This window comes from Pelodiscus sinensis, chromosome 3 (genome assembly GCF_049634645.1).
Source record: "Pelodiscus sinensis isolate JC-2024 chromosome 3, ASM4963464v1, whole genome shotgun sequence".
In the NCBI taxonomy this organism is placed as follows: domain Eukaryota; kingdom Metazoa; phylum Chordata; order Testudines; family Trionychidae; genus Pelodiscus; species Pelodiscus sinensis.
This window is the reverse complement of record NC_134713.1, coordinates 180,282,151-180,304,558: the sequence shown is the minus strand read 5'-3', so window position 1 is coordinate 180,304,558 and position 22,408 is coordinate 180,282,151. Positions and strand designations below refer to the sequence as shown.

The window sequence follows — 22,408 nt, the reverse complement described above, 5'->3', positions numbered from 1 at the left end:
GCTTATATTAGTGTAGATCAGGAATACTTCTATTGAAGTCAATAGATTTACTACAGTGTTAGTAAGGTCAGAATCAAGTTTCAGATTAGCATCCACAGGGTAACTCAATATTTAACATTAGTTGAAAAAGTCTTCTATTGTGAAGCACCAAAACCTTGTTACTCTAAGAACTTTCTGTGTCCATTTTTATACCCCATTTACAAAAAATACAAAAATAAAAGTAAAATGACATGTTAAATAGCTTTCAGAAGTACCGTGCTATGAAGTTTCTTTCTTCACGATTCCTGGTGGGGTGTTTAACTTGTAGGAATGGACGTCAAACCAAGAAAGTCTTGTCTCCTTGCATTAGCAGACTTCTTCTGAAAGGCTTTATCTGTTTTTTTAAGTAGAATCTGCACTTTTTCTTGTTTGTGAAGGCATAAACCACTATCCAAATTAAACCTTTTTTTAATGTAATGTGTATGCCTTTTCCCATTACTTTGAGTGCCCTTGTCATTGTCGTCCTGGCCGCTGCTGGTTGTCATTTTCCAGGCATCAGACCTGATATGGTAAAGAAGAAGCAAAGAGGGTAATTTTCTTGAGCTTCTACTTCCTACAATTTGACACCCCTCTTATTGGTTGATAAGGAAAAGTTGATATAACACTGATCAGGTGTTCTTCTATTGGAAGAGGTGAAGGGAACTTTGATTAATTCATGAGTTTTCACTTAGCTTTTGTTCACTATAAAGCCTGCCTCCACATTGTGCACTTTGGAGAAGTAATACCAAATAGACTAGGTTTGCAAATGCATGAGCCATAAGTTATGTGTACACTTAAGGAATAACTTTGTGTAATAGCAAAACCAACTTCTCATTTGTAGATGTCCTTAAGGAGCTTGTGCTTTTAAGCCCTCATGATTTCCTGCACACTCTGGTTCCATTTCTGCAGCACAACCATTGTACATACCACCACAGTAATATCCCAAGTAAGTATTTCTAATTGTATTTTACAAATGAATTTCACTACAGTTGACCTCTCTGTGCATTGAAGGCTGCTAATGTTAACCTTTTAATTCTTCATTATTTTGTCCTAATTTACACTAGTGTCTCTTGGACCTTATTTCCCATGTCGTGAAAATCTGAAATTAATAGGAGGGAAAAGTAATATCCGTCCTCCTCGTCCTGAACTCAACATGTGCCTCTTGCCTACAATGGTGGAAGCCAGCAAAGTATGTACATAGATGGCAATAAGGAAGCCTATTTTCCTGTCAGTTGCATTACATATGTGTTGTTGAAAAGAGAGCAGAATTTTAAGTGCTTTCAAAATGATGCCTTGTATGATGTGTTTACCCACTAATTTACTATATAGGTAATTTTTTAAAAACTGTGGGTTTAAATAATGTGGTGGTGCCTGAGCCCCTACAAATATTTTTATGTTGTACGAACCCACATTTTATAATTACAATTCTTTAGCACTAAGAGCCAGTTTTAAAAGACATCTCTAAAATTGCACCATCTTTCTTGCTCATATTTTTGCCTAGATATTTTTCATTTATGTGTTTTTGCATGAAATTATGTTTGCATGCATGAGTCTCAAATACTCAATTTCTAACTATCTTATATGTGTGTGCCAATGCTTGAGAATATAAATCCAAAAGTTTGTTGCAGAAATTATGTGTGTGAACTTTCGAATGCAAAAGTGCGGACACAGTTTTATTCATTGGGCTGATCTATGTCTTTGATAATTTGGTTCTGGAAGCTTATCTACGAAATAGACTTCAAAATAAATTTTGGCTGTTGCCAGCTGATATTAATCTGCCATTTAAAAACTGAAATGTTGCATTTTATGCATTTAAATGTTTAGACATTCATCTGCAAGTTAGCATATAATTTAATTCAAATCACATCCATTTGAGTTGAACTAAAATTCTCATAGTTATACAGCAGTATATTATTAAATGCATAGAACACTAACAGCTTTTAATAAGTTTATTAACTGAATTATTAGGTGTGTCATTTAGTTGCCCAGTTGCTTATAAGCTTAATCTATTTATAAATGAACTCTTCTTAAATCTTCAGGGTAAAGATGATGTTTATGATCGTATGCTTCTGGACTACTTTTTTTCGTACCATCAGTTCATCCATCTATTATGTCGAGTTGCAATCAACTGTGAAAAGTTTACCGAAACTTTAGTTAAGATGAGTAAGTATGGGAGTTAAACAGTAAATTCTACCTAAACAGACATCCTTAGCCTTTGAGATGTTTTGTAGCGGTAACTGAGATCACTATGCTTATTTTTTTAAAACAAAATTAGGTATACTGATAGACAATGGGATTTAGGCTTCAAAATGCCTAAATCCCTTTTGAAAATGAGATTTAGGTTCCTGAATCATTTATACATTGCAAAGCTGAGAACAGCAATGCATAAATACATTTAAAAATCTAAGTCTTAATCCTTAGCCTTGCTGAGACTAACAACAAGTATGCCAACTAATGCTAACTCTGGTGGTTTCTGAAATGTGGACACCTCATATGGAAGTAATAGCTGAACTGAGACTACCAATTCATTTAATGTAAGCATCAAAAAGCCATCACAGGGCATCAACTCTGTCACTATAGACCTAGACCTGATTCTTGTTTGAATTAAGATCTGACCACATAACTTTTAGCTGAACTTGTACTCAGTGAAAATGGCTTTTACCTGCATACATGGCAGCTGTGTTTAAGCCCTGTCAGAAGGTAGTGCTCTTGGTGTTTCTCTTCTGGGATAGCTATTAATATTTTCGCAGAATACAATATGGTTAGGCAACAATGGTAGGTGTAGATACACAAACATGGTTATGGCATCAGAAATATTTCTGTGTAACTAGGTAAGAGCTGAGTCTCTGACTGATTACCAAATGGTGAAGGTAGCATGGATTGGCTTTTACAGGTAACGTTCATTAAGCCACTGAGTCACCTGCTAATTTTTTGTTCAAACCATGAACCAGATAATAAATGTGCTCATGCTGCCTTGTTTTTCAAAAAAATATTAAAACTGGTAAGTTATTCCAGCTAAAGAATTAAAAGAAAACGGTACTGAGATCCAAATACTATATTTTAGACTCAGCGGACAAAAATGTAGAGCTAAGTCCTGTTCTGTAGACTAACTACAATGAACCCATGGTTGATGCTAGACCATTGTAGTCATATGTAACCAATTTAGGATATAGTCCTCTGAATTTTTATTGTGCTCCAAACCCTTCAGGTAAATTTATAAATAAATTAATGGAGATTGCCTATCTCCTAGAACTGGAAGGGACCTTGAAAGGTCATCGAGTCCAGTCCCCTGCCTTCACAGTAGGACCAAGTACCATCCCTGACAAATATTTGCCCCAAATCCCTAAAATGGCCTTCGCAAGTATTGAACTCCCAACCCTGGGTTTAGCAGGCCAATGCTCAAGCCACTAAGCTATCCCTCCCCCAAAACATAAATATATAAATATATCCTACAGTTTAAGGTAGTTCCTTATATCATCAGTTTTGTTTTTTCTTAAAATTTCAGGTGTCCTAGTTGCTTATGAAGGTTTACCACTTCATCTTGCATTGTTTCCCAAACTTTGGACTGAGCTATGCCAAACTCAGGTAAAATTTAAATGTGTTTGAGAGCTAAATGAACAAGAATATTTACATGATGTGACAACTGTAAATGCTTTAAAGCTAGTTACTTTTTAAATGCAATGCATAAGAGTAATTACTGTTAAGTACACTGATTAAGTTTAGTGGATGATGTTAATTTGTTCACAACTTTAACATTTTTAAAATTAAATGTTAACAAAATTACTAACCCCTTGTGTTTATATTGTGACTTTAACCTTGAAGCATCTTTTTAAAAAAGACTGAGATGCAGTCCCTTTATAGCCCTGATCCTGCAAATGCTTTTGTATGTTAATAACTCCACACATGTGGATAAATATTAGCAGGCTCAAAGCATATGATTGACTAATAGAGATTGCTTCACCCACCATTGAAATCTGGCCACTTCAGAACTGTAGTGCAGGGGTGGCCAACCCGCGGCTCGCGAGCCGCGAGCGACTCTTCACCCCTGAAAGTGCGGCTCACGAAGCCTCCCCCGTGGCTCTTCACATTTTTTCTGCCATTGTTTCGGCTCTCTTCGTTTAATGGGTAGGCCAACCCTGCTGTAGGGTATCTAAGTGTCAAAGGGAAGACAGCAATATAGATTGTATTTGATCAATAACTGTAATCTGTAAATCTAGAATAAAAATTTTAATAGCATACAACCATTTCACCCAACAGCTTAGGATAGGGATTGAAAAACAACTACATTTTTTGTTGTTGTTTTCAAATGAAGTTTAAAAAAATGAAATCACCCTAGATTACTTTTCAAGTTGCAGGCTTGAAGAGATGCATATGACCAAGTTCTAAAATCATAAAAGTAAGCACTAATGGCACAATGGCTGCATATTTCCACTTGGGGTTGATGGCACCTTTGGCATTGAACTGCAAAATTTTTCTGGTGAGCTGTATCTTTTGGGGGCTGCTCGCTCCTCCTCCTCCCTTGCAAAAGATGCCAGAAATGTAAAAGAGGGCTGTTTTTTTTTTTTTTTTTTTTTTTGAAACCGCAAAAGGTGCAGTGAACTCAGATCATACCCAGTGTCCTCAGTGATTTTCATAACAGTTTTTCTTTTGATTTTTCCTTTTGAGGCTATTTTCTTTCTAGTTTCTTTCTAGCAATATCTTTCTTCAGTCCAAAAGATAAAGAAGAAACAGCATGGCAACACTGTAAGGCAAACCAGTATCTGTAAGGTGATACAGTAAAACTCCAATTTTCCGGCATCCAGTGGTCCGGCACTCCTGATAGTCTGGCACCAACTGGAACCCGGAAGTGCTCCAGCCAGCCGGACAGTTGGAGCTCCTGAGAGCCCCACGCGCGCTCATGGACCGGGAAAGGGAAGGGGAGGCGAGGAGAAGGGGATTATACCCCGTGACGGGTCTGACGGACCACACTGCATCTGGGTGGGGTGGGCGTGGAACGGCGCGGCAAGGGGCAAACCCTCCGCCGTTTTGTAGGGAGGCAGGGGAAGCCCCACGCAGCCACCTGCTACAGGCCGCTCGTCAGTTTCAGCAGCAGGGGACTTGGGGAAGCCGGGGAGCAGAGCAGCTGGGGTACTGCCGGGTTGGTCCCACAGCGCCATTCAGGTGAGGGGCAGCGCTGCGGGACCAACCCAGCAGCACCCCAGCTGCTCTGCCCCTGTCTTCCCCAAGTCCGCTGCTGCTGATTGCAGCCCCAGCTAGTCTGTAGCAGGCGGCTGCGTGGGGCTTTCCCCACCTCCCTGCAAAACAGCGGAGGGTTCGCCCCTCGCCGCGCTGTTCCCCGCTGACACTGACACACACACACACACACACACACACACACACACACACACACACACACACACACACACACACACACACACACACACACACACACACACACACACACACACCTCCCCCCCGCAGTGCTGTCCTGGCAGACCAGTCACAGCCCCCCGCCAGAGTACCTCCTGATACTCTGGCATATCCGATAATCCGGCATACCCTGGGTCCCAAGGTGCCGGATTATTGGAAGTCTACTGTATTGGCTTTATATTAATCCTTTAAATGCAACAAAAGCTTTGTTACATCACTTCTAAAGCAGCATTTAAAAATTGAAAATGCTACTATCCTGTTTTTATCTGTCTCAGATGTCAAATCATCCATGCAATAATGTCTGTATCTAAACTTAGGTTTACAGATAGGTTCCTTATCAGTATAAGAGATGATACTTTTTTTCCAGGCCTTTATATGTCCTCCATAGGATTGATTACAAAGGGAATAATTTCTTTTGATGCTCCTTACACCTGGGACACTTACATCTCAGTTTATTTGAGATGCAGGAAGTAAAGAGAACACATGTTCATTACAAGATTCCTTTCTTGCTTACCTTACTACCAACAGGAGTATTTCCAGATGGAATGAAATGTTCATCTTATTTATAGCCTGTGGTCACCATTGGAAATGCAAGCTTCTTCCTTATGGTTCTGTAGTTAAAAACGATTTGTTTAGTCTGTAAGACTTACTCCCATTGAACAAGAGCAGACACGCCTCTTCCAAAAGTACCAATGTCTTGCTTAGGTCTCCTTCTGCTATTATGTAAAGGGAAAGTCCCGATTAGGTCCATTATTTACCAAGTCCAACATTCCTTATCACCAGCTCTATGTCAAGGTCAGACAAAAGCCAGCATCACTTGCAAAATCCATTTCTCAACTGGAATCAGAACTTCAACTGCATGTTCTGTTGGTTCAGGAGATCTGTCTGCAGCTCAGATGAGATTAGTCAGTTTGTTACAATAGCTATAATAGCACCTCAAGCATCCTGTGTTTGATGTTATCATCACTTTCCAGATAATTAGTTCTTTGTGTTGAACTTAGATTAAGAATCTTTGCCTCATCCTGAATTGTCAAGTGTTTACACCATACCATGACTTCTAGGTTTTTGAACATTCCAAGACCCTTTTATGAATGGCAAAAGTTGTGATTTTATCTTCTACTTCATATGCTTGGGACAAGGGCCTCACTCACTTTGCTATAGCCTAGTTTATTGAAGGATTGGTCCATGTTTCAGTAGGGTTACTTACTGCTTTGCCATCATGACCACACTAAGGAAACTGGATTTCTTTATTGCTGTGCTGTGTGTGTGTTACAGTGGATGATGTTCATTTCTGGGTTATTCCCTTGTTTGTGTGTTTCTTCTGAGTTGGAATTGAAGTCTTCTTTCTCAAAGCTCTCTGGATCTCTGTCTGCTGTTTTTCATAACATTATCTGTACCACATATTGTACAGGAACAGCTCCTCATAATCATAGCTGCTTCCTGGACTTGTTAGATGAAAACCCAATGGCCACTAGTCTATAAACAGGAATCCCTATCAGTGTTCCCTCTAAGATTTTCCATCCATGAGCGGAGTGAGTTTTGTTATGTATGCCAGTATTGAGGTCGTGTAGTTGCGCAAGCTTATATATGTTATAGAAGAAAAAAATACTAAAACAAGGGATAATTAACAATGTACATTAATTTATTTATTTCATATGAAATCAAACAAAAAGAAATTAATACAGCAAAAATTTCAGTAGCCATTAGTATCTTACATGTATCTGTTCCTTTTGAAGCATAAAACAAAACTGTCCATCTTCTTGAGATAGCAAACAAAATATTTTGATTAGTATTCAATACATGAAATGAAATAGTTGTTTCACTTCATGCTTGAAATTACAGATTATGTTGTTTAATGGACTTTTTGTGCACATATTGCTCCCTATTATCTAGGAACCAGGGATTTTTAATATTTCAGTTGTTTACATATCACAAATCTTTCATTCTTCAAAGCTGGTGTAATTTAGCTCCGTGGAAAGATTGAGGAATGCAATCCTTATGCATATTTCATTTGTTTATTTTTATTTCTGCTCCTAAGCATTGTCTGAATAACATGGGTAGACACCAAGATTCAGCATTCTAGCACCAAGTTAGCACAGTGTCATTTGATCTGGACTGCTGTTTCTAATGGGTGCGTCCTGCCTTGTACTCTGAACAGGGGCCAAGCAGCTGGAGTTACCTGAGGGAAAAAGGGAGGGGGCAAAGAGAGACAGAGCTGCTGGCTGCCAAGGCGCTTTTTTTTTTTTTTTTAAACAAACAACAAAACAGGGCTGCTGCTAGAGAGAGGGAAGGGGCTGGGAACACAAAGCTACTGGCTGCTGAGGTTTTTTTTTTTAAAGCAGCCCAGCAAAACATGTGGCTGCTGCCAGAGAGAGGGAAGGGAAGGGAAGGGGGCAGGGGACATAAAGCTGCCTGGCCAGCTGTCGAGACTTTTTTTTAAAGCAGTTTCTACTCTTCCCCCACCTCTATTCCCCCCCACCAGCTTACCTTTTCCCACTTCCAGATACAGCATCAGGAGCACTCTGGAAGAACAACCTCATTAGTGCAGGGCTTTAGGCACACTACTGTGTGGCTCTGTTAGCGAGGTGGGCAGGGCTTAAATTCTTCCTGCACAGCCTACAGAGAATTATGGTCCCGATTTTAATTAAAGCCAGACAAACATTTTTGGTATGAATTAACTAGGTTGGGAGTAGGGATGTAAGAGTGTAGTTGACTAAATGATGAATCAGTAAGTGGGATCTTATCATTTAATGCTAGTGACTACACGCATCTCTCTACCCCCCTCCCCCTCCACTGCGGCTCTATGTTTTTAGGGAACTGGGGAGCTGGCGTGCGAGGATGCGGGCTCAGTACTGGCTCGCTCTGGGTCCCAGCATAACATCCTGCTGCTGCTCTGTAGTCCCTTAATATTGCAGATCCTCAGTGGGGTTGATGCTGGGACCCAGTGTGAGCTGGGACTGAGCCAGCATCCTTGCGTGCCAGCTCCCTAGTCCCTTAATATTGCAGAGCTGCAGCAGAGTTGATGCTGGCACCTGGCACGAGCGATTTTACTGCTTTCCCTTATTAATTTATCACGTAGTTGATAAAAATATTGTTGACTACACGATTAACAAATTACCAACTTCTTAACATCCCTAATTGGGGAATAGCTAGTTATATATCATAATGCATAATGTTGCAGGCATTATTCCAGATGGTGCCTATTCTTTCAGTTGCCCTTAATAGATAATTATGGACAATGTTCTCACTAATGTCATAATTTCAATGTTAATTTCACAACATGATACTGCAAAGTATTTTTCTCTCTCTTTAGTCTGCCATGTCAAAGAACTGTGTTAAGCTCCTTTGTGAAGATCCAGTTTTTGCAGAGTATATTAAATGTATTCTAATGGATGAAAGGACCTTTCTTAATAACAATATTGTGTACACATTCTTGACACACTTTCTTCTAAAGGTATGTGGTATTTTAAGTGTTCGTATTCATGGAAGTGCAGGATTATACATCACGTTACTTTAGACTATTACTTTGCATAATTGGAGTTTCTTTATAGCTTTAAAATAAATGTGTTCTCTTCCAGGTCCAGGGGCAGGTGTTTTCTGAAGCAAACTGTGCCAATTTAATCAATACTCTGGTTTCAAATCTAATAAATCAATATCAAAGTCTAGAATCTGATTTCAGCAGCCAGCGAGTTGAAATTTCTAAAGCAAGTTCTACGTTAAATGGGGTAAGACTTTCCAAAGCCATTGAAACAACAAAACCTTTTAAAAACACATTTACTTTCTATGGCAGAGCTTCAGCAGATTGCGTCCAGTGTGAGGATTTGCCTTAGAGAGTCGGCATAGTAACTGAGATTATATGCATGGGCAGGGTCCCCTTTGCCAGGTAATCAGAGCCAGCTGGAAATGTCCATAAGATTGAACCCTGCTCACCAGTTCCCTGCTAGATGTCTCTGCTCTGCAAAGGAGATCAGACATAGCTCTGGAATGCCATTCTGATTCTTTTTATAGGTCTTTTTTTAGGTCTCTGCTACCTACTTCTTGTTTCCCTTTGTGCTCTTTCTCTGCATCATTTGGGTGGACTTTTGTCACTCCACTGAGTGACCTTTTCTGTGAATGGAGTCAAGATCCTGAGGGCCACCTGTGATTGTATGGAAAAAGAGTTATCCTCTCTGCCCTCCATCCAAACACCTCTGATTATTTCTTGCCCCAAAGATTGAAAAATATAGGAAAACATTAAAGATGCTTAGGGAGATCTTGTTCTGTTAATTCTCTTCGCATATTTTGTCAACCAAAAAAGATGAATTCTCCAAATCTAGTTCCAAGAATTCCAGGGCTGTTCTTCCTAGACTGCTTCCTCCCAGTAAAACAAGTTCTTAAAGTGATTCCCCATGTCCATTCCATTGTGGGCGATTACATGTCTCATGTACAGTTGTCAGAGATTTTTCCTTAGCTGAACCTGTTAATGCAGTATGAATTCCCACTGGGTATCTCTACTATGGCATGTTGGTATGGAGGCAGCACTGCTTTCAACCTCTCTCATTTCCTTCCTACTGCCAGTCATGATTTGTTGTTGGAACTACAATCTTTCTTTTTTTCATATCTTTCCTCCTTTAGTCTTATAAAGTAATTCTGTAAATAATATTGTAAACTTATATCTATGATTGTCTTATTAATGTGGAGTTACGAGTACCTGGTTGGAAACTAGGATTGGTACCAAACTGGCTCCCATTCTCCTGGCTTCAAGGCCTGTCATTTATGTAATATGACCTTTCTCCCAGCTGCCTTCAGTGTTTGAGAGAGATGCATTTGAGTGACAAATATCACATTTGTTTAAAAATCATTCAAAAAAGAATAAAGCTGCTCAGGTATCTGCTCATGGATTCTGCACTTCGTCCACTCTCAGTATCCACCTGCTCAGAGCGGGTACCAGCATGTCCAAGCCGGTCAGGAGTGCTCCTCCTGTTCTTATGAACTCATAAGCCAGGTCTGTATTGCTGATGTCTAATAGGAGATTGTGTAATTCTCTGAAGGATTCAGTCCCAGATCTTCCAATAGGAAAGCACCAAGTATTCACCAGAACTGGTAAGGGTGCCCTAAAAAGTCATATGCCCAGGAACAGTCTGTGAGCCAGCAGGGACAGCTGACTTCAGAAACCAAGAAGGATCCACTTAGATCAATCTCCAAAGTATCAACATACCCCTCAGTTCTGCAAGCTTAAAACGCCTTCCCATGTTATTGATGTTTGAGGCAGCCAGGGAGTTATTCAGCTTGTTAGTACCAGCTTCTCCTGTGATTCAGGAGCCTCATAAGGAACTGATTTTGAAACCACATGCTTCTGTAGTCCAAACCCCAAATCCTCTGTGTAGAATTGCATCTAAAGGCAAGTCAGTGATAATTTCATTGGTTTCCCCCTTATCCAGGCTCTTAGCCCCACTCCCCAATACCGACATGTTTATCTCCCCCGTGATCCGTGGAAATGGATTTCTCATAGGACTCAGAAGTCAGACCCATTGTGTCCCAGTGTAAGCTTGCCCCACAGCTCCAGAGGAGTTGCTTGTCCATCCCAGCACTTGAGGAGTCAGTGGCCTTCTCAAAATTGTGTCCCACCTCCATACTGGTGGCCCTCCGAGACCTCTTGGGATTTCTGTTCACAATCCAGTATCTCTCCATTCCCTTTCTTCACCTCAGCACCCAGAAGATGAAGAGTATTTACAAGATCACCATCATCTGTTCCCCCAGTATCAAGATCAGGTCACAGAACTGGAGGAATCTCTTCAGCAGCCCTTAGCCGCCTCCTCTTTGTCACCTGATGAAACAGTAATTATTGACTCTCTCCTCTCTTGATGATTTTAGAGCTCATCTGGACTTATTGAGGTGGGTGGCTACAGCTGAGGATGTCCCAACACAAGAGGTACAAGAAACATCACCTGGGCTTGTGGGCATTTTAGCCTTGGCCTTATCCTCTTGGGTAGCACTCTTTATTAATGAGGCTATCCTGGAGCCTATCCAAAATTTATGACAAACCGATTTTTCCATGTCTCCCATGGCATAAAAGGCAGGGAAACTATTCTGTCCCTTCACAGAGATTCAGGAACTTTTAAAACCACATTCCTCCATGCTCCTTGGTGGTTGTGGCCACCATGAAGAGGTGTGAGGCAAGGACATCAAGCCTCTACTACTAAAGAAAAGGAAGTGAAGAATCTGGATTTGTTCAGCAGAAAACTTTAAACCACAGGAATTTGACAGCTCAGGGTTATGAACAAGCAAGCTTTGCTAGGGTGATATGATTCCAGCCTATAGGATAATATCCTGATATTCAAAAACAAGATTCCTGATTATACAATGCAGGAATTCTCTGCTTTGGTGCAGGAAAGCAGATTAGTGGCCATTATGTTGCAGCATTCATCTTGGCTGCAGACATCAAGCCTTCCCCAGGAGTTGCAACAAATAATTCAGTACCTGCCATTTGAAGACCCTTGGCTTTTTTATTAATAAAGTGAATAAGAGTCTGCATAATCTCAAGGGCGACCCTTAAGTCTCTGAGGACCTTTATATTAATAACAAAGAGAGAGCCATTCTTGCCATGTTTCCAGAACCTGTCCAAGAAAAGGGCAGGAGTCTTAAGAGGCTACCTTCTCTGCAGCTGCTAGTAGTTCTATGCTATCTGGTGTTTCAGAATAGTCATTTTCACCTGGTAGTTGATATCCATGTACCACTTCCCACAGTGCCATCTTTCCTGTCCCCTATTTTTGCCAGATACCTATCCCTCTTCCTGAGTACATAGACCCACATCATGATGGATCGGTGGATCTTAAACACAGTGGAACTGCAGTGCACCCTCCATGTCTCCCTTCCTTGTCTCTCTTCAGGGGCCACTCTCATGAGAGCATGATACTTCAAAAGGTCCAGTTTCCTCTTTTGAGGGCCATAGAGGAAGTTCCCATGTCGTTTAGAGACAAGGAATTTTATTCCCATAACTTCCTGTCTTGAAGGCAAAGGGTATGGCGGGGTCTCAAGCCTACGTTAGAGCTAAGGCAGTTTAATACCCGAAGAAGATGAAATTCTGCATGGTCACTCTGGCATCTGTTATCCTTTCCTTAGATGCCTGGGAATGGTATGCTGCTCTTAGCATAAAATGTATTTATTTTCATGTGGCTATTCACTACTAGTGCCTCCAAAAATTTCTCAGGTTCACACTCAACAAACTCCATTACCATTTTCACAAAATGCATGGCTGTAGTAGTGGCACTACTGTTTATTTCTTTACATGGATGATGACTAGCTGATAAGAGAGCTCAGCTTTTCTTCAGCATAGCCACTATTCAGTTTACTTGTCACATGCTGGAGCTACTGACCAGTACAAGGAAATCCATCCTGTCTCCTGTTCAAAGAACAGAATTCATTGAGGGCAGTCCTGGACTCTTTAAAGGCCAGAGCAGAGGTTCCAAGCAATGCAATTCATTTTCTAGATCTAAAGGTGCACCATGTCATCACAGTTAAGAACTGGCTTAAAGTTCTAGAATAAATGGCAGTATGCACCTGTGTGATACAGCTACAGACTAAATTTCAGGCATTTGCAGAGTTTGATGGCTTCTGTGTAGTAAATGTCTCATTGTCATATAGGTATGGTGGTTCAGGTACCCTTTGTGTCTTATCCTTTCTGAACAAATGATAAAACATACAAATGTGTGCAAGGGAGTTCTCCTTGCCCCTTCATACCCACCTTTCACACTAGTTACAAGTGCATTGGATCTGGATTGGTATCTTGTTATTTAATATTCCTTTCTTCTTAGGTAACTTCCATGCAGAAAAAACTCACCCATCTTTTGAATATTTAGTAATCAGTAAGATTCTGTTTCTCTTGGTCTAAGTGAAATTGCTTCTACACGAAAAAAAATCCTTTTTCTTTTAATTTTTCTTCATTTTTTATTTGTTCTTCATGGATTTAAAAAAAAAGCACCATCAAAAAAAGATCATACTTCAGCTGGTCTAGATACAGTATCAGTGACTTAATCAGAGATTTGCTAAAGTGTACATAACAGAATAATGTTTACAGGCCAACATCTACTGTGCTATCTTACAGTGTCTCCCCAGTGACAGGATCTTTTGGAGCCATACTTAATGAATGATCTAGAGCCATGGTGTCCAAAACACTAGCCACATGTGGCTATTTGACCGGTTTAGTGTGGCTAGTTGGCTTGAATAACGTGGCTAGTTCACTTCAGAACTGGTTGGACACCACTGGTCTTGAGACTAAAAGTAAGGCAACCTTTTCAGTATTCTCAACTTCCAGAGAATACTATTCACACAGGAAATCAGTGCACATGCAAACTCATCTATTCCCAGAGCTTAGATAACAGCTGTGGTATGAAATAGTTGGGGGCTGACAGATGTACTCTGGTAATTCTACATTTTGATAATTCTCCCTATTCATTACCACATCTGAAGAACAAAACGCTTCCAAAACTGTTGCTGAGTGTTTCATGGTTCGGTTGGCAACCATGTTACGTTTTATTCATTGTTCAGATCTAATGTAAAATACATTGAAATTAAGCATGAAGGGTATGTCTACACTACCCCGCTAGTTCGAACTAGAGGGGGTAATGTAGTCATCCGCAGTTGCAAATGAAGCCGGCCAGCGCCATTTTTAAATGCTGGCTAGTTCGAACCCCGTGCTGCGCGGCTACACGCGGCACGGAGTAGTTAGTTCGGATTAGGCTAATCCGAACTAGCTACTCCGTGCCGCGTGTAGCCGCGCGGCACGGGGTTCGAACTAGCCGGCATTTAAAAATGGCGCTGGCCGGTTTCATGCAAATGAAGCCCGGGAAATTCAAATCCCGGGCTTCATTTGCAACTGCGGATGACTACATTAACCCCGCTAGTTCGAACTAGCGGGGTAGTGTAGACATACCCTAAGAAATCCTAACCAAGAGGGTTAATTCTTTTGTGTACACTTAGTATTGCCAGCTCTTCTGCAATAGGTCTTTGTCTACATTAAAGACATTGCTAATACTAGTGGGAAAGTTTTGGGAAATTTCGATAGTGTAAACAAAGTTTAGGCATCTATGGTGTTAGAAGCAGAACAGGATTCAGAACATCTGGGAAGGTCTTTACTTAGTACACAGATCAACCTATTTCAGTTGGGGGGTGTGTGTGTGTGTGTGTGTGTGTGTGTGTGTGTGTGTGTGTGAGAGAGAGAGAAAATTTCACTAATCATGTTTGGTTATGATTTTTTAGGACCTTCGAGCACTTGCTTTGTTGCTTTCAGTGCACACCCCTAAGCAGCTGAATTCAGCCCTCATTCCAACTTTGCAAGAACTACTAAACAAATGCAGGGCATGTCAGCAACAGAGGAACTCATTACAAGAGCAAGAAGCCAAAGAAAGAAAAACTAAAGGTTTGCCTTTTGTAACTTGCTGTGATCTTCAACTCCCTCTCCTTTACCTTCCTTAGCCCTGCTGTTGCTATATCCTACCAGTTCTTCCTCTCTACAGTTCCAGCTCAGTCTCTACTACCAAGCAATGTTCCCTTTCAGATTTTCCATCCATGAGCGGAGCAGGTTTTGTCTTGTGCTCCAGCAGTGAGGTCACGTGCACTTGTTCCAATGTGTGCCACTGTGGCACCCACCAGTGGCTCTGCTCCCCAAGAAATTCTCCCACCCCGTCACCTTATGGGGAGAAGGGGAGACTTGTTCCCCCCACAGGGAATTCTGTTCCTGGGGCAGACTATGTGCAGGGCAGGGACTGCCCCAGGCTGCTTCTTGTGGGGCTGCTTTGAGTCTCCGCCTGGGGCAGAGGGAAGCTGCTGCCAGCGCCCAGGGCTTGCAGGGAGTGAGGTGCTGGGTGTGGAGCAGAGGGTTGGAGGGACAGGGGGCTCTGGAGGGTAAAAGAGAGGTGCGGGGGTGGTGGGGGAGAGAGGAAGAGAGATGCAGTGAGCCCCAGGAGCAGCCACATCACAGCCCGGCTCCAGCTTTGCGCAGCCACCACGTGGGAGCCCACCCAGGGAGCATTTGGGAATCCACTTTGTGACCCTGACCACAGCTCCAGCCCCGGCCACTGATGCAGTCCCACCATCACATGGCCCCGGCCACCAGAGCAGCCCCCGTCACCCAGTCCCTGCTGCCTGTCGTGCCACTCGTCTTCCAGCAGGAAAGTGAGTGTTGCTCTGCGGCTCTACAAAAGAGGTGGGCGGAGATTTTTGTTGTGCATGGCCATGCAGGGGTGCACCTTATAGGGAACTATGCTACCAGGATTCTGGTCTATAGCATGGCATTCTACCAGTGCAGCTGCAGCAACCACCTCCTGCTTGTGTACCCGAGTGTTGACTTGCACTCTCTAGATAACCCAAAATACTTCTCCTAAAATCGCTTTTCTTGCTCACTGCATCCCTGACCCTGCTTTCACATTTGCAACGTGAAATTAAACCCTTGTCCTCACTTTCTAAGCTCTGCATACTACTACTCTGTGCATAGCTTGTGCCATCCCGCACCACTCCCTCCTCCCTCTGCTTTGCTATGCCCTCTCCATTGTCTGTGGGTCCTTTTTTGTGTAGTTCTCCCCGGTCATCCCCATGTCTAAAATAACTTCCTAACTATAGAGCCTCCTCTCAACACCCACCTTCTTGGGCTCGCCTTCTAGTATTGATTCCACTCTTGTGCCATAAAAAGAAGAGGAAAAAGCACAATCCTTACTTTGACTAATTTGTATACTGAAATGAGACAAACTAACAGGAACGGACACAATATATATGTGACGCAATAAATAACCCCATAAGGTGATGGCATATGGATCTCACCTCTCAGTTTCCTTTGTGTGATATTTCTCACTTCCATCTTTCACTGTTGTCTTGTGTAAACTAGACTGTAAGCTTCTTGGGTAAGGAGCGCTGATTTTATTTGCTGTTCTGTGTCATCCAAATGAATAGTACTATACACGTCATAATATTATGCGTTGTCAAGCCAAACCTTGTGGGGGTGACATCCTGGTGGTATAGAAATCAAAAGGAATGTTACCATTGACCTCAGTGGGACAAGGTTCTCTTCCTTGGGCCAGAAAAATTACAAAGAGGAAACCTTTGTACAAATCTGAGCAGAGGCTGGTCAGTGAAATTTGTTTAAAGAAAGATTTTTGTTGTGGTTATCTGTATTTATTATTTGTGCTATGGTGGAGCCTAGGAGCCCTCCTCATGGACCAGCGCCCAATTACTCTAAGTGATGTACAAACACTGAACAAAAAGACAGTCCTTGCTGTAAAGAACTTACATTATTACTTATCACCAGAGCTTCGTATTTGCTGATTCCAACCCCTGGTGCAACACAATCTAAGGAGGTAAAATGTTAAGCAGGCAATTACAGTTAATGAATCTCTCCAGTCTGATGAGCCTCTGAGGAGATCTCTAGTGAGTGCTGTTTGCCTACATACAAATGAGTTTATGATAGTGAAAAATATGAAATAAAAGACCTCAAGACTTGAATGTAAATATAAAACTAATCTGATAAATGTACTTCAGTGCAAACTCTGTTGGTGTTACAGATGATGAAGGAGCTACTCCTGTAAAAAGAAGACGGGTTAGCAGTGATGAGGAGCACACGGTCGACAGCTGCATCAGTGATATGAAAACTGAACCAAGGGAGGCATTGACTCCAACAAGCACTTCAGATAATGAGACAAGAGACTCTTCAATCATTGATCCTGGCACGGAGCAAGATCCTCCTTCCCCTGAAAATAGTTCTGTCAAAGAGTACAGAATGGAAGTTCCATCTTCCTTCTCAGAGGACATGTTAACTAACAGGTCACAACACCCAGAAGAGCAGTCAGGCAATGGTAAATTTGAAGATTGCAAGGAATTTAAAGATCTGCAGAGTTCCAAGGATCCCGGTCCCGTTGAGGATGACTCAGAGTTCCCCTCCACATCAATTTCAGCAGTTTTATCTGACCTAGCAGATCTAAGAAGCTGCGATGGTCAAGCCTTACCATCCCAGGACCCTGAAACTAGTTTATCAATTAGTTGTGGCCATTCCAGAGGACTTTTTAGTCACATGCAGCAGCATGACATTTTAGACATCCTGTGTAGGACCATTGAGTCTACGATTCATGTGGTCACAAGGATATCTGGCAAAGGAAACCAAGCTGCTTCTTGACATTAGATGGAGCATGTCTGCTTTTAAGTCTTTTTTTCAAAAAATGCTGTTTGTATAAGTTTTGCTTATTTCTGTTTTGTGCTTCAGTTTGTCCAGTGCTCTCTGCTTGAATGGCAAGATAGATTTATATGCTTAATTCTTGGTCAGGCAGAACTCCAGATTAAAACATTTTTTGCATCTACCGTACTTTTCTTAAAGGGCAATCAGATAATGGATATGTTTTATGTAATTAAGAGTTCACTGTAGTGGCTTTCATTTAATATGGCTGTATGGGAGAACAGGGCCTCCTTGCCCTGTATGATGTAATTTAAACTTATGGCATTTTTACTGTGTATAATATGGTGTCCTCTGTGCCAGTTTTGTACCTTATAATAGAGGCAGATTGCCTCAGATCGCTGTGGTTCTTATTATCAAAATTAAGTTTACTTGTATACTAAACAACCACAAGAAATTTGATTCTGTAAAGAATCCTCTTTAGCTGTGGCCTGGCAGTATATATATGGTGCTTTATTTAACAGAATACCTGTGGAGGAAATAAAGCACACTTGATGTAAAATTAATTGTTTTATTTTTATTGACATGATCAATCGCTATTCTGTGCACTTCATTAAACTGATTGTGATGACTTTTCATTTGTTTACATATGTTGCTTCAGTCTTCAGATTTCTCACCAAAGACAGCTTGAGAAGTGGGAAACAGATGCAGAATAAGAAATGCTTCTCAGATACATTTGAAGCTGTGTATGTCTCTCTTCTTCCCCATTTGTTGTGTCTACTTTGCATTAACTTTGCAATTGTACAGTAAAGTAAAGTGCTCCCCACTAGTCAATGGGACATGAGCGCTTGCTCCAGTCTGGCTTCGTTTTCTCTCTGCCATTTTCAGTTCCTTTTTCTGATGCCCAGTGTCTCCCACAACTCTGATATAAATGGGCTATTCCTCTCTGCTGTAAGCTGCAGCACAGCCTGTGGTAACCACACCCCCTTTTCCTGGGTGACACAAGATCTTCTGTCTGTGGCAGCAGTTAAATGCTGGATTGCTTTGCACCCGTCCTTTTCCTCTAGAGTCATTATTTTGAGTGGTTAAATTTTGTGTTCAACTCCACTGCAGCACGTCCCTGCCACGCTTTTCTGCTCCCTTTCGGCACCAGGCAGACAGACAGACAGCTGACTCTAACTCTGCTCCAGCCCCACCTGGCCATCTGCATGGATGGGGTGGGGTCAGAAGCAGCTGGGCTGGAACAGTCCCTGCCTGTGGAGGGGGTGGCTCTAGCACAACCCCCATGGTTAAACAGTTAAATGTAGTGTTAGCATTATGTGTAACCATTTTACATCCGTGCCTCGCACCTGCAAATGGCCTGAGGTTAGAAGTATCGTCTATGCAAAACAAAACCCCACGCTACCAGCAACTTACAAAACTTCTCAAAGTGTGTTAGTGGCCTTCCAGGGAACATATTTAATCTCTCTCCTTGTGAGCATTACTGTCATTCATGTTTTCCATCGCTGCGTCTTTTGAGGTTATCATAAGATCCAAATGAGGACATCCGATTAAACCAAAATGGTGTAGCAGCATCTTCACCAGTGAAAGGGTCACACCTGTAGCAGAAGACTTCTTTCCAAAAGATCCTTCTGCCCCCAGACTATAAAAGTGATGAGACAACGAGGTGATCACTGTTCAAACCAGTTTTTCATACTTTTAAAAAGGAAAGCCTACTTCATGGTCAACAGGCAGCTCATTTTCCAGGGGTGTAATCCTTGCTTGGAGTGAGGTGTCTCTGATCCTGCCTTGGTTTGTGATGAACAATGGCACTCTGTGCTAATGTACTAATCATAGTATTCTCAGATTCATTGGCAAAAACCCTCGGGTATCCAAATTTCTCGGTGCAATCAGACTGGCAAGATTGATAGATGGATCTTCCCCAGGTGGGACCTACCACTGGTGCTGAAAGCTCTAACCCAGAGATGGGAAACTTACAGCACACAGGCTGGATCTATCTGGTCTGGCTTACCATAGCAAGTCTCCAAGCCTTGGCACCTCCCTCACCCACAGGACTGGAGCATGAGCGCAGCTCACCCTGCTGCCAGAGGACATCCTGAGCTTGCTGGGAGCTCAGTCAGTGCATTTTGCTTTGCTTTGGTCTGGGGTTTTTTTGTTTGAGTATATAGGGTGCTTTTGGGGATCCAGTGAGTTGGGGTGGGGTGAGGTGTTTTTGTTTCCTTTTGTTTGATTTTTGCTTCTCACTTATGTTTGGCTCCTGACTGATTTTTCTCTGGGTCAGTGGCCTCTGCCCCCCCAAAAAAGGTTGCCCACCCTTGCTCTAGCCACCCACTCCACTGAGATTCTGACTTCATTCTGCCCATGGCTGCGGCACACCCCAAATGTTGGAATAGCACTTAAGACTTACATCAAGCATACAGGTCACAAGGAGTTGGGCTCTCTGTTCCCCTTCATCTTGCAATGCCAAGGGTTTGAATGGCCATGCTGTCCCTTATTGGCGCAGACTGTATTGTTAAGGCATACATGGCAACCTTGTGAGCTGAAAGAGCATGAGCTTCCACCCCAGAAATCTGCATATTCACCGGCTTACACATCTGACAGGCACTATAAGGTGGACTTGCTGCAAAAGCCTCATTTAAAAGGAAGATGGTGGTGGTGTTTCACAATAACCTTGCAATTTGAGCAAATCAAAAGAGCAGTTCTTTTCTATTTGTTTCTTTTCTATCCCTCTAGGCTCCTGTGTACTGCTCACTGAATATGCAGATCTCTGGGGTGAAAGCTCATGATCTTTCAGAAAGACCCTAGGCTGCAGACTAGAAAAGTTCTTACCAGAGCTTTTCCTTTCTACTAGCAGCATCTGCCACAATTCTTCCCTCTCTGCGTAGCTTCACAGCCTGGGTCAGGAATTTATTTGTATGGTGGCTGCACAGGTAGTGATTTACTGTACATAGCTGATTAGTTAGCACTGAAGTTATTGTTACTAATTATTGCCTAAGAGTTTTTACAGTTTTGGAATGATCTGGCAGCAAGCAAGAAAGGAGTATGACTAGCACAGCTATCAAAAAGGAAATTATCAGGTAAGAAATGTAAGAAACTTTCCATTTTTCTGTCTGTGCCTCCTTTGAGGTCTGTTCCCATCTCACAGTTTTACTTTATTCTTGCAACTCATCCTTTTAAATTGGCTATAATTTCTCTCTCTCTCGTCATACTGCCTTATCCTGGGTAATTTCAATTTCCACGTTAATCCATCTCCTGGTTCCTTAGTTACTCCAATTTAACTGGCCCAGGCTCCATTTTTAGACTGACTCTGCTAGTCATCATTTCATTTGCTTTCCTGGCTTGGGTCTTGTAAAGAGTGTTGTTTTTCTGACCCCTCTCCCCGTGAATTCCCCTTTTCTGACCACAAGTTACTGTCCAACATCACTCTCTTCCCCCGTTCTATCTCATGGGCTTGGATCCACAAAAGGACTTAGGCTTTGAGAGATGCTGCATTGCAATGCCAAATGTTTAGAGCCCTAGAAAACTCCCAACACTGCTCTAAAGTCAGAATTAAGTGCCTAGACCGATTGCCTGGGGAGAGAGAGGAGTCTCAGGATGGGATTCACAAAAGCCAGCATGCTAAGCGGAGAGCTGCCTCAGCTAGTTGACTGGAGACACTGAGAATTGTCTTTTTACTGCCCTCCTCTTTCCCTTGCCTAAATCTGGGCTGCAGGGAAATGCCTGTCTGCTAGTGATCCACAAATAGCAACCCCTATTCCTGGAGTCTGTGGCTTAGGTGCTAAATAGTTTCTTGTGTGACTGGGTTGTGTGCCCCTCCCTCTTTCCACACAAACCAGGAGGAAGCGGGGGCAGTGGTAGTTTTCTTGAGACTGAGTGAGCCTTGTTCCTCACAAAACAGCAGGTGGTGGTGCAGGCCATGCCCGCCTAGACTTTTAGCCCAGTGCTTAGAGCACTCATCTAGGGGAGGGAGCAAGTTCATTTTTCCTTGCTGCCCTGTCAGGGAGAATAGCTTTAAACAGGAGCCTCCCACCTCTCAGGAGAGTGCTCTAACCACGGAGCTATGGGATAGTCTGATGAGGAGCTCCCTCAATCGGTCATGTGGAGCTCCCTCAGTCAGTTGCTGAAGCTGTTCCATTGTGGGTACTTAGTCATGAGGCCAGAAAGGAAGAATGGGAATGACTGCAGCTTGTTGGTTTGGGCACCCATGGGGTGGAAGACCCTCTGTATGTAACTGAGAGCAGTATGCTATATCCTTAAATAACTCTTTGTTCTTTCTGTGTTCATATCCTCTGAACTGCTTCCATCCATAGTGCTGTACCCTCATTGGTGTCTGCCTGTGGTACCCCATTACCCTACACAGCAGCATTCCTCAACCTTTTTGTGCTGGCAACCCCCTAGACTAAAATTTCTGACACCCTCCCCCGTACTAGGACTTTGAATAATTGCCACCCTGTACCTTAAATATTTAGCAAATTACGAATAATACTGGTCCACCAGCATAAATAAACTCAACATTTCAAACCTATGCCCATAGATTGAGTAATTTCAGTTCCTAGTAGAGATTTAAAATCCTGTTTAATCAGTTAACCAATTAAACACCAAGTTTAATGCGTTAATTGATTAAACAGGATCATAGGCTGGGGACTATTCCAGCCCAGCTGGAGCAGCCAGCTCTGCCATCTGCCTCCCTCCTGGCCTGCCAGTTAAGGGTGATGCTTACTGGGTAACTCTTTACCTATTGACACCCCTATCCTTTTGTATGTTAGCAGAGAGATTTCTTACCTCCCAAGAAAGGCTATGTCATTAACGGTAGCGAGCTTCACGTAACCTTGTGAGCTCACTGCTGTT

The 22,408-nt window shown here is 42.3% G+C and overlaps 1 protein-coding gene across 4 annotated transcripts in view; it reads left to right on the top strand.

Annotated features, from left to right (window-relative positions):
- Positions 1-18,198, top strand: part of USP34 (ubiquitin specific peptidase 34) — a 242,948-nt gene extending 224,750 nt beyond the window's left edge. For all 4 annotated transcript variants that reach the window (XM_075925543.1, XM_075925542.1, XM_075925544.1 and 1 more), the window contains 8 exons: positions 860-964; positions 1,083-1,207; positions 2,058-2,181; positions 3,524-3,603; positions 8,741-8,881; positions 9,006-9,152; positions 14,665-14,824; positions 16,959-18,198. In XM_075925543.1, the coding sequence (XP_075781658.1) occupies positions 860-964; positions 1,083-1,207; positions 2,058-2,181; positions 3,524-3,603; positions 8,741-8,881; positions 9,006-9,152; positions 14,665-14,824; positions 16,959-17,566 (1,490 nt within the window). In that variant the 3' untranslated portion in view covers positions 17,567-18,198. The remainder of the gene's footprint in view (positions 1-859; positions 965-1,082; positions 1,208-2,057; positions 2,182-3,523; positions 3,604-8,740; positions 8,882-9,005; positions 9,153-14,664; positions 14,825-16,958) is intronic.
- The last annotated feature ends 4,210 nt before the right edge of the window (positions 18,199-22,408 follow it).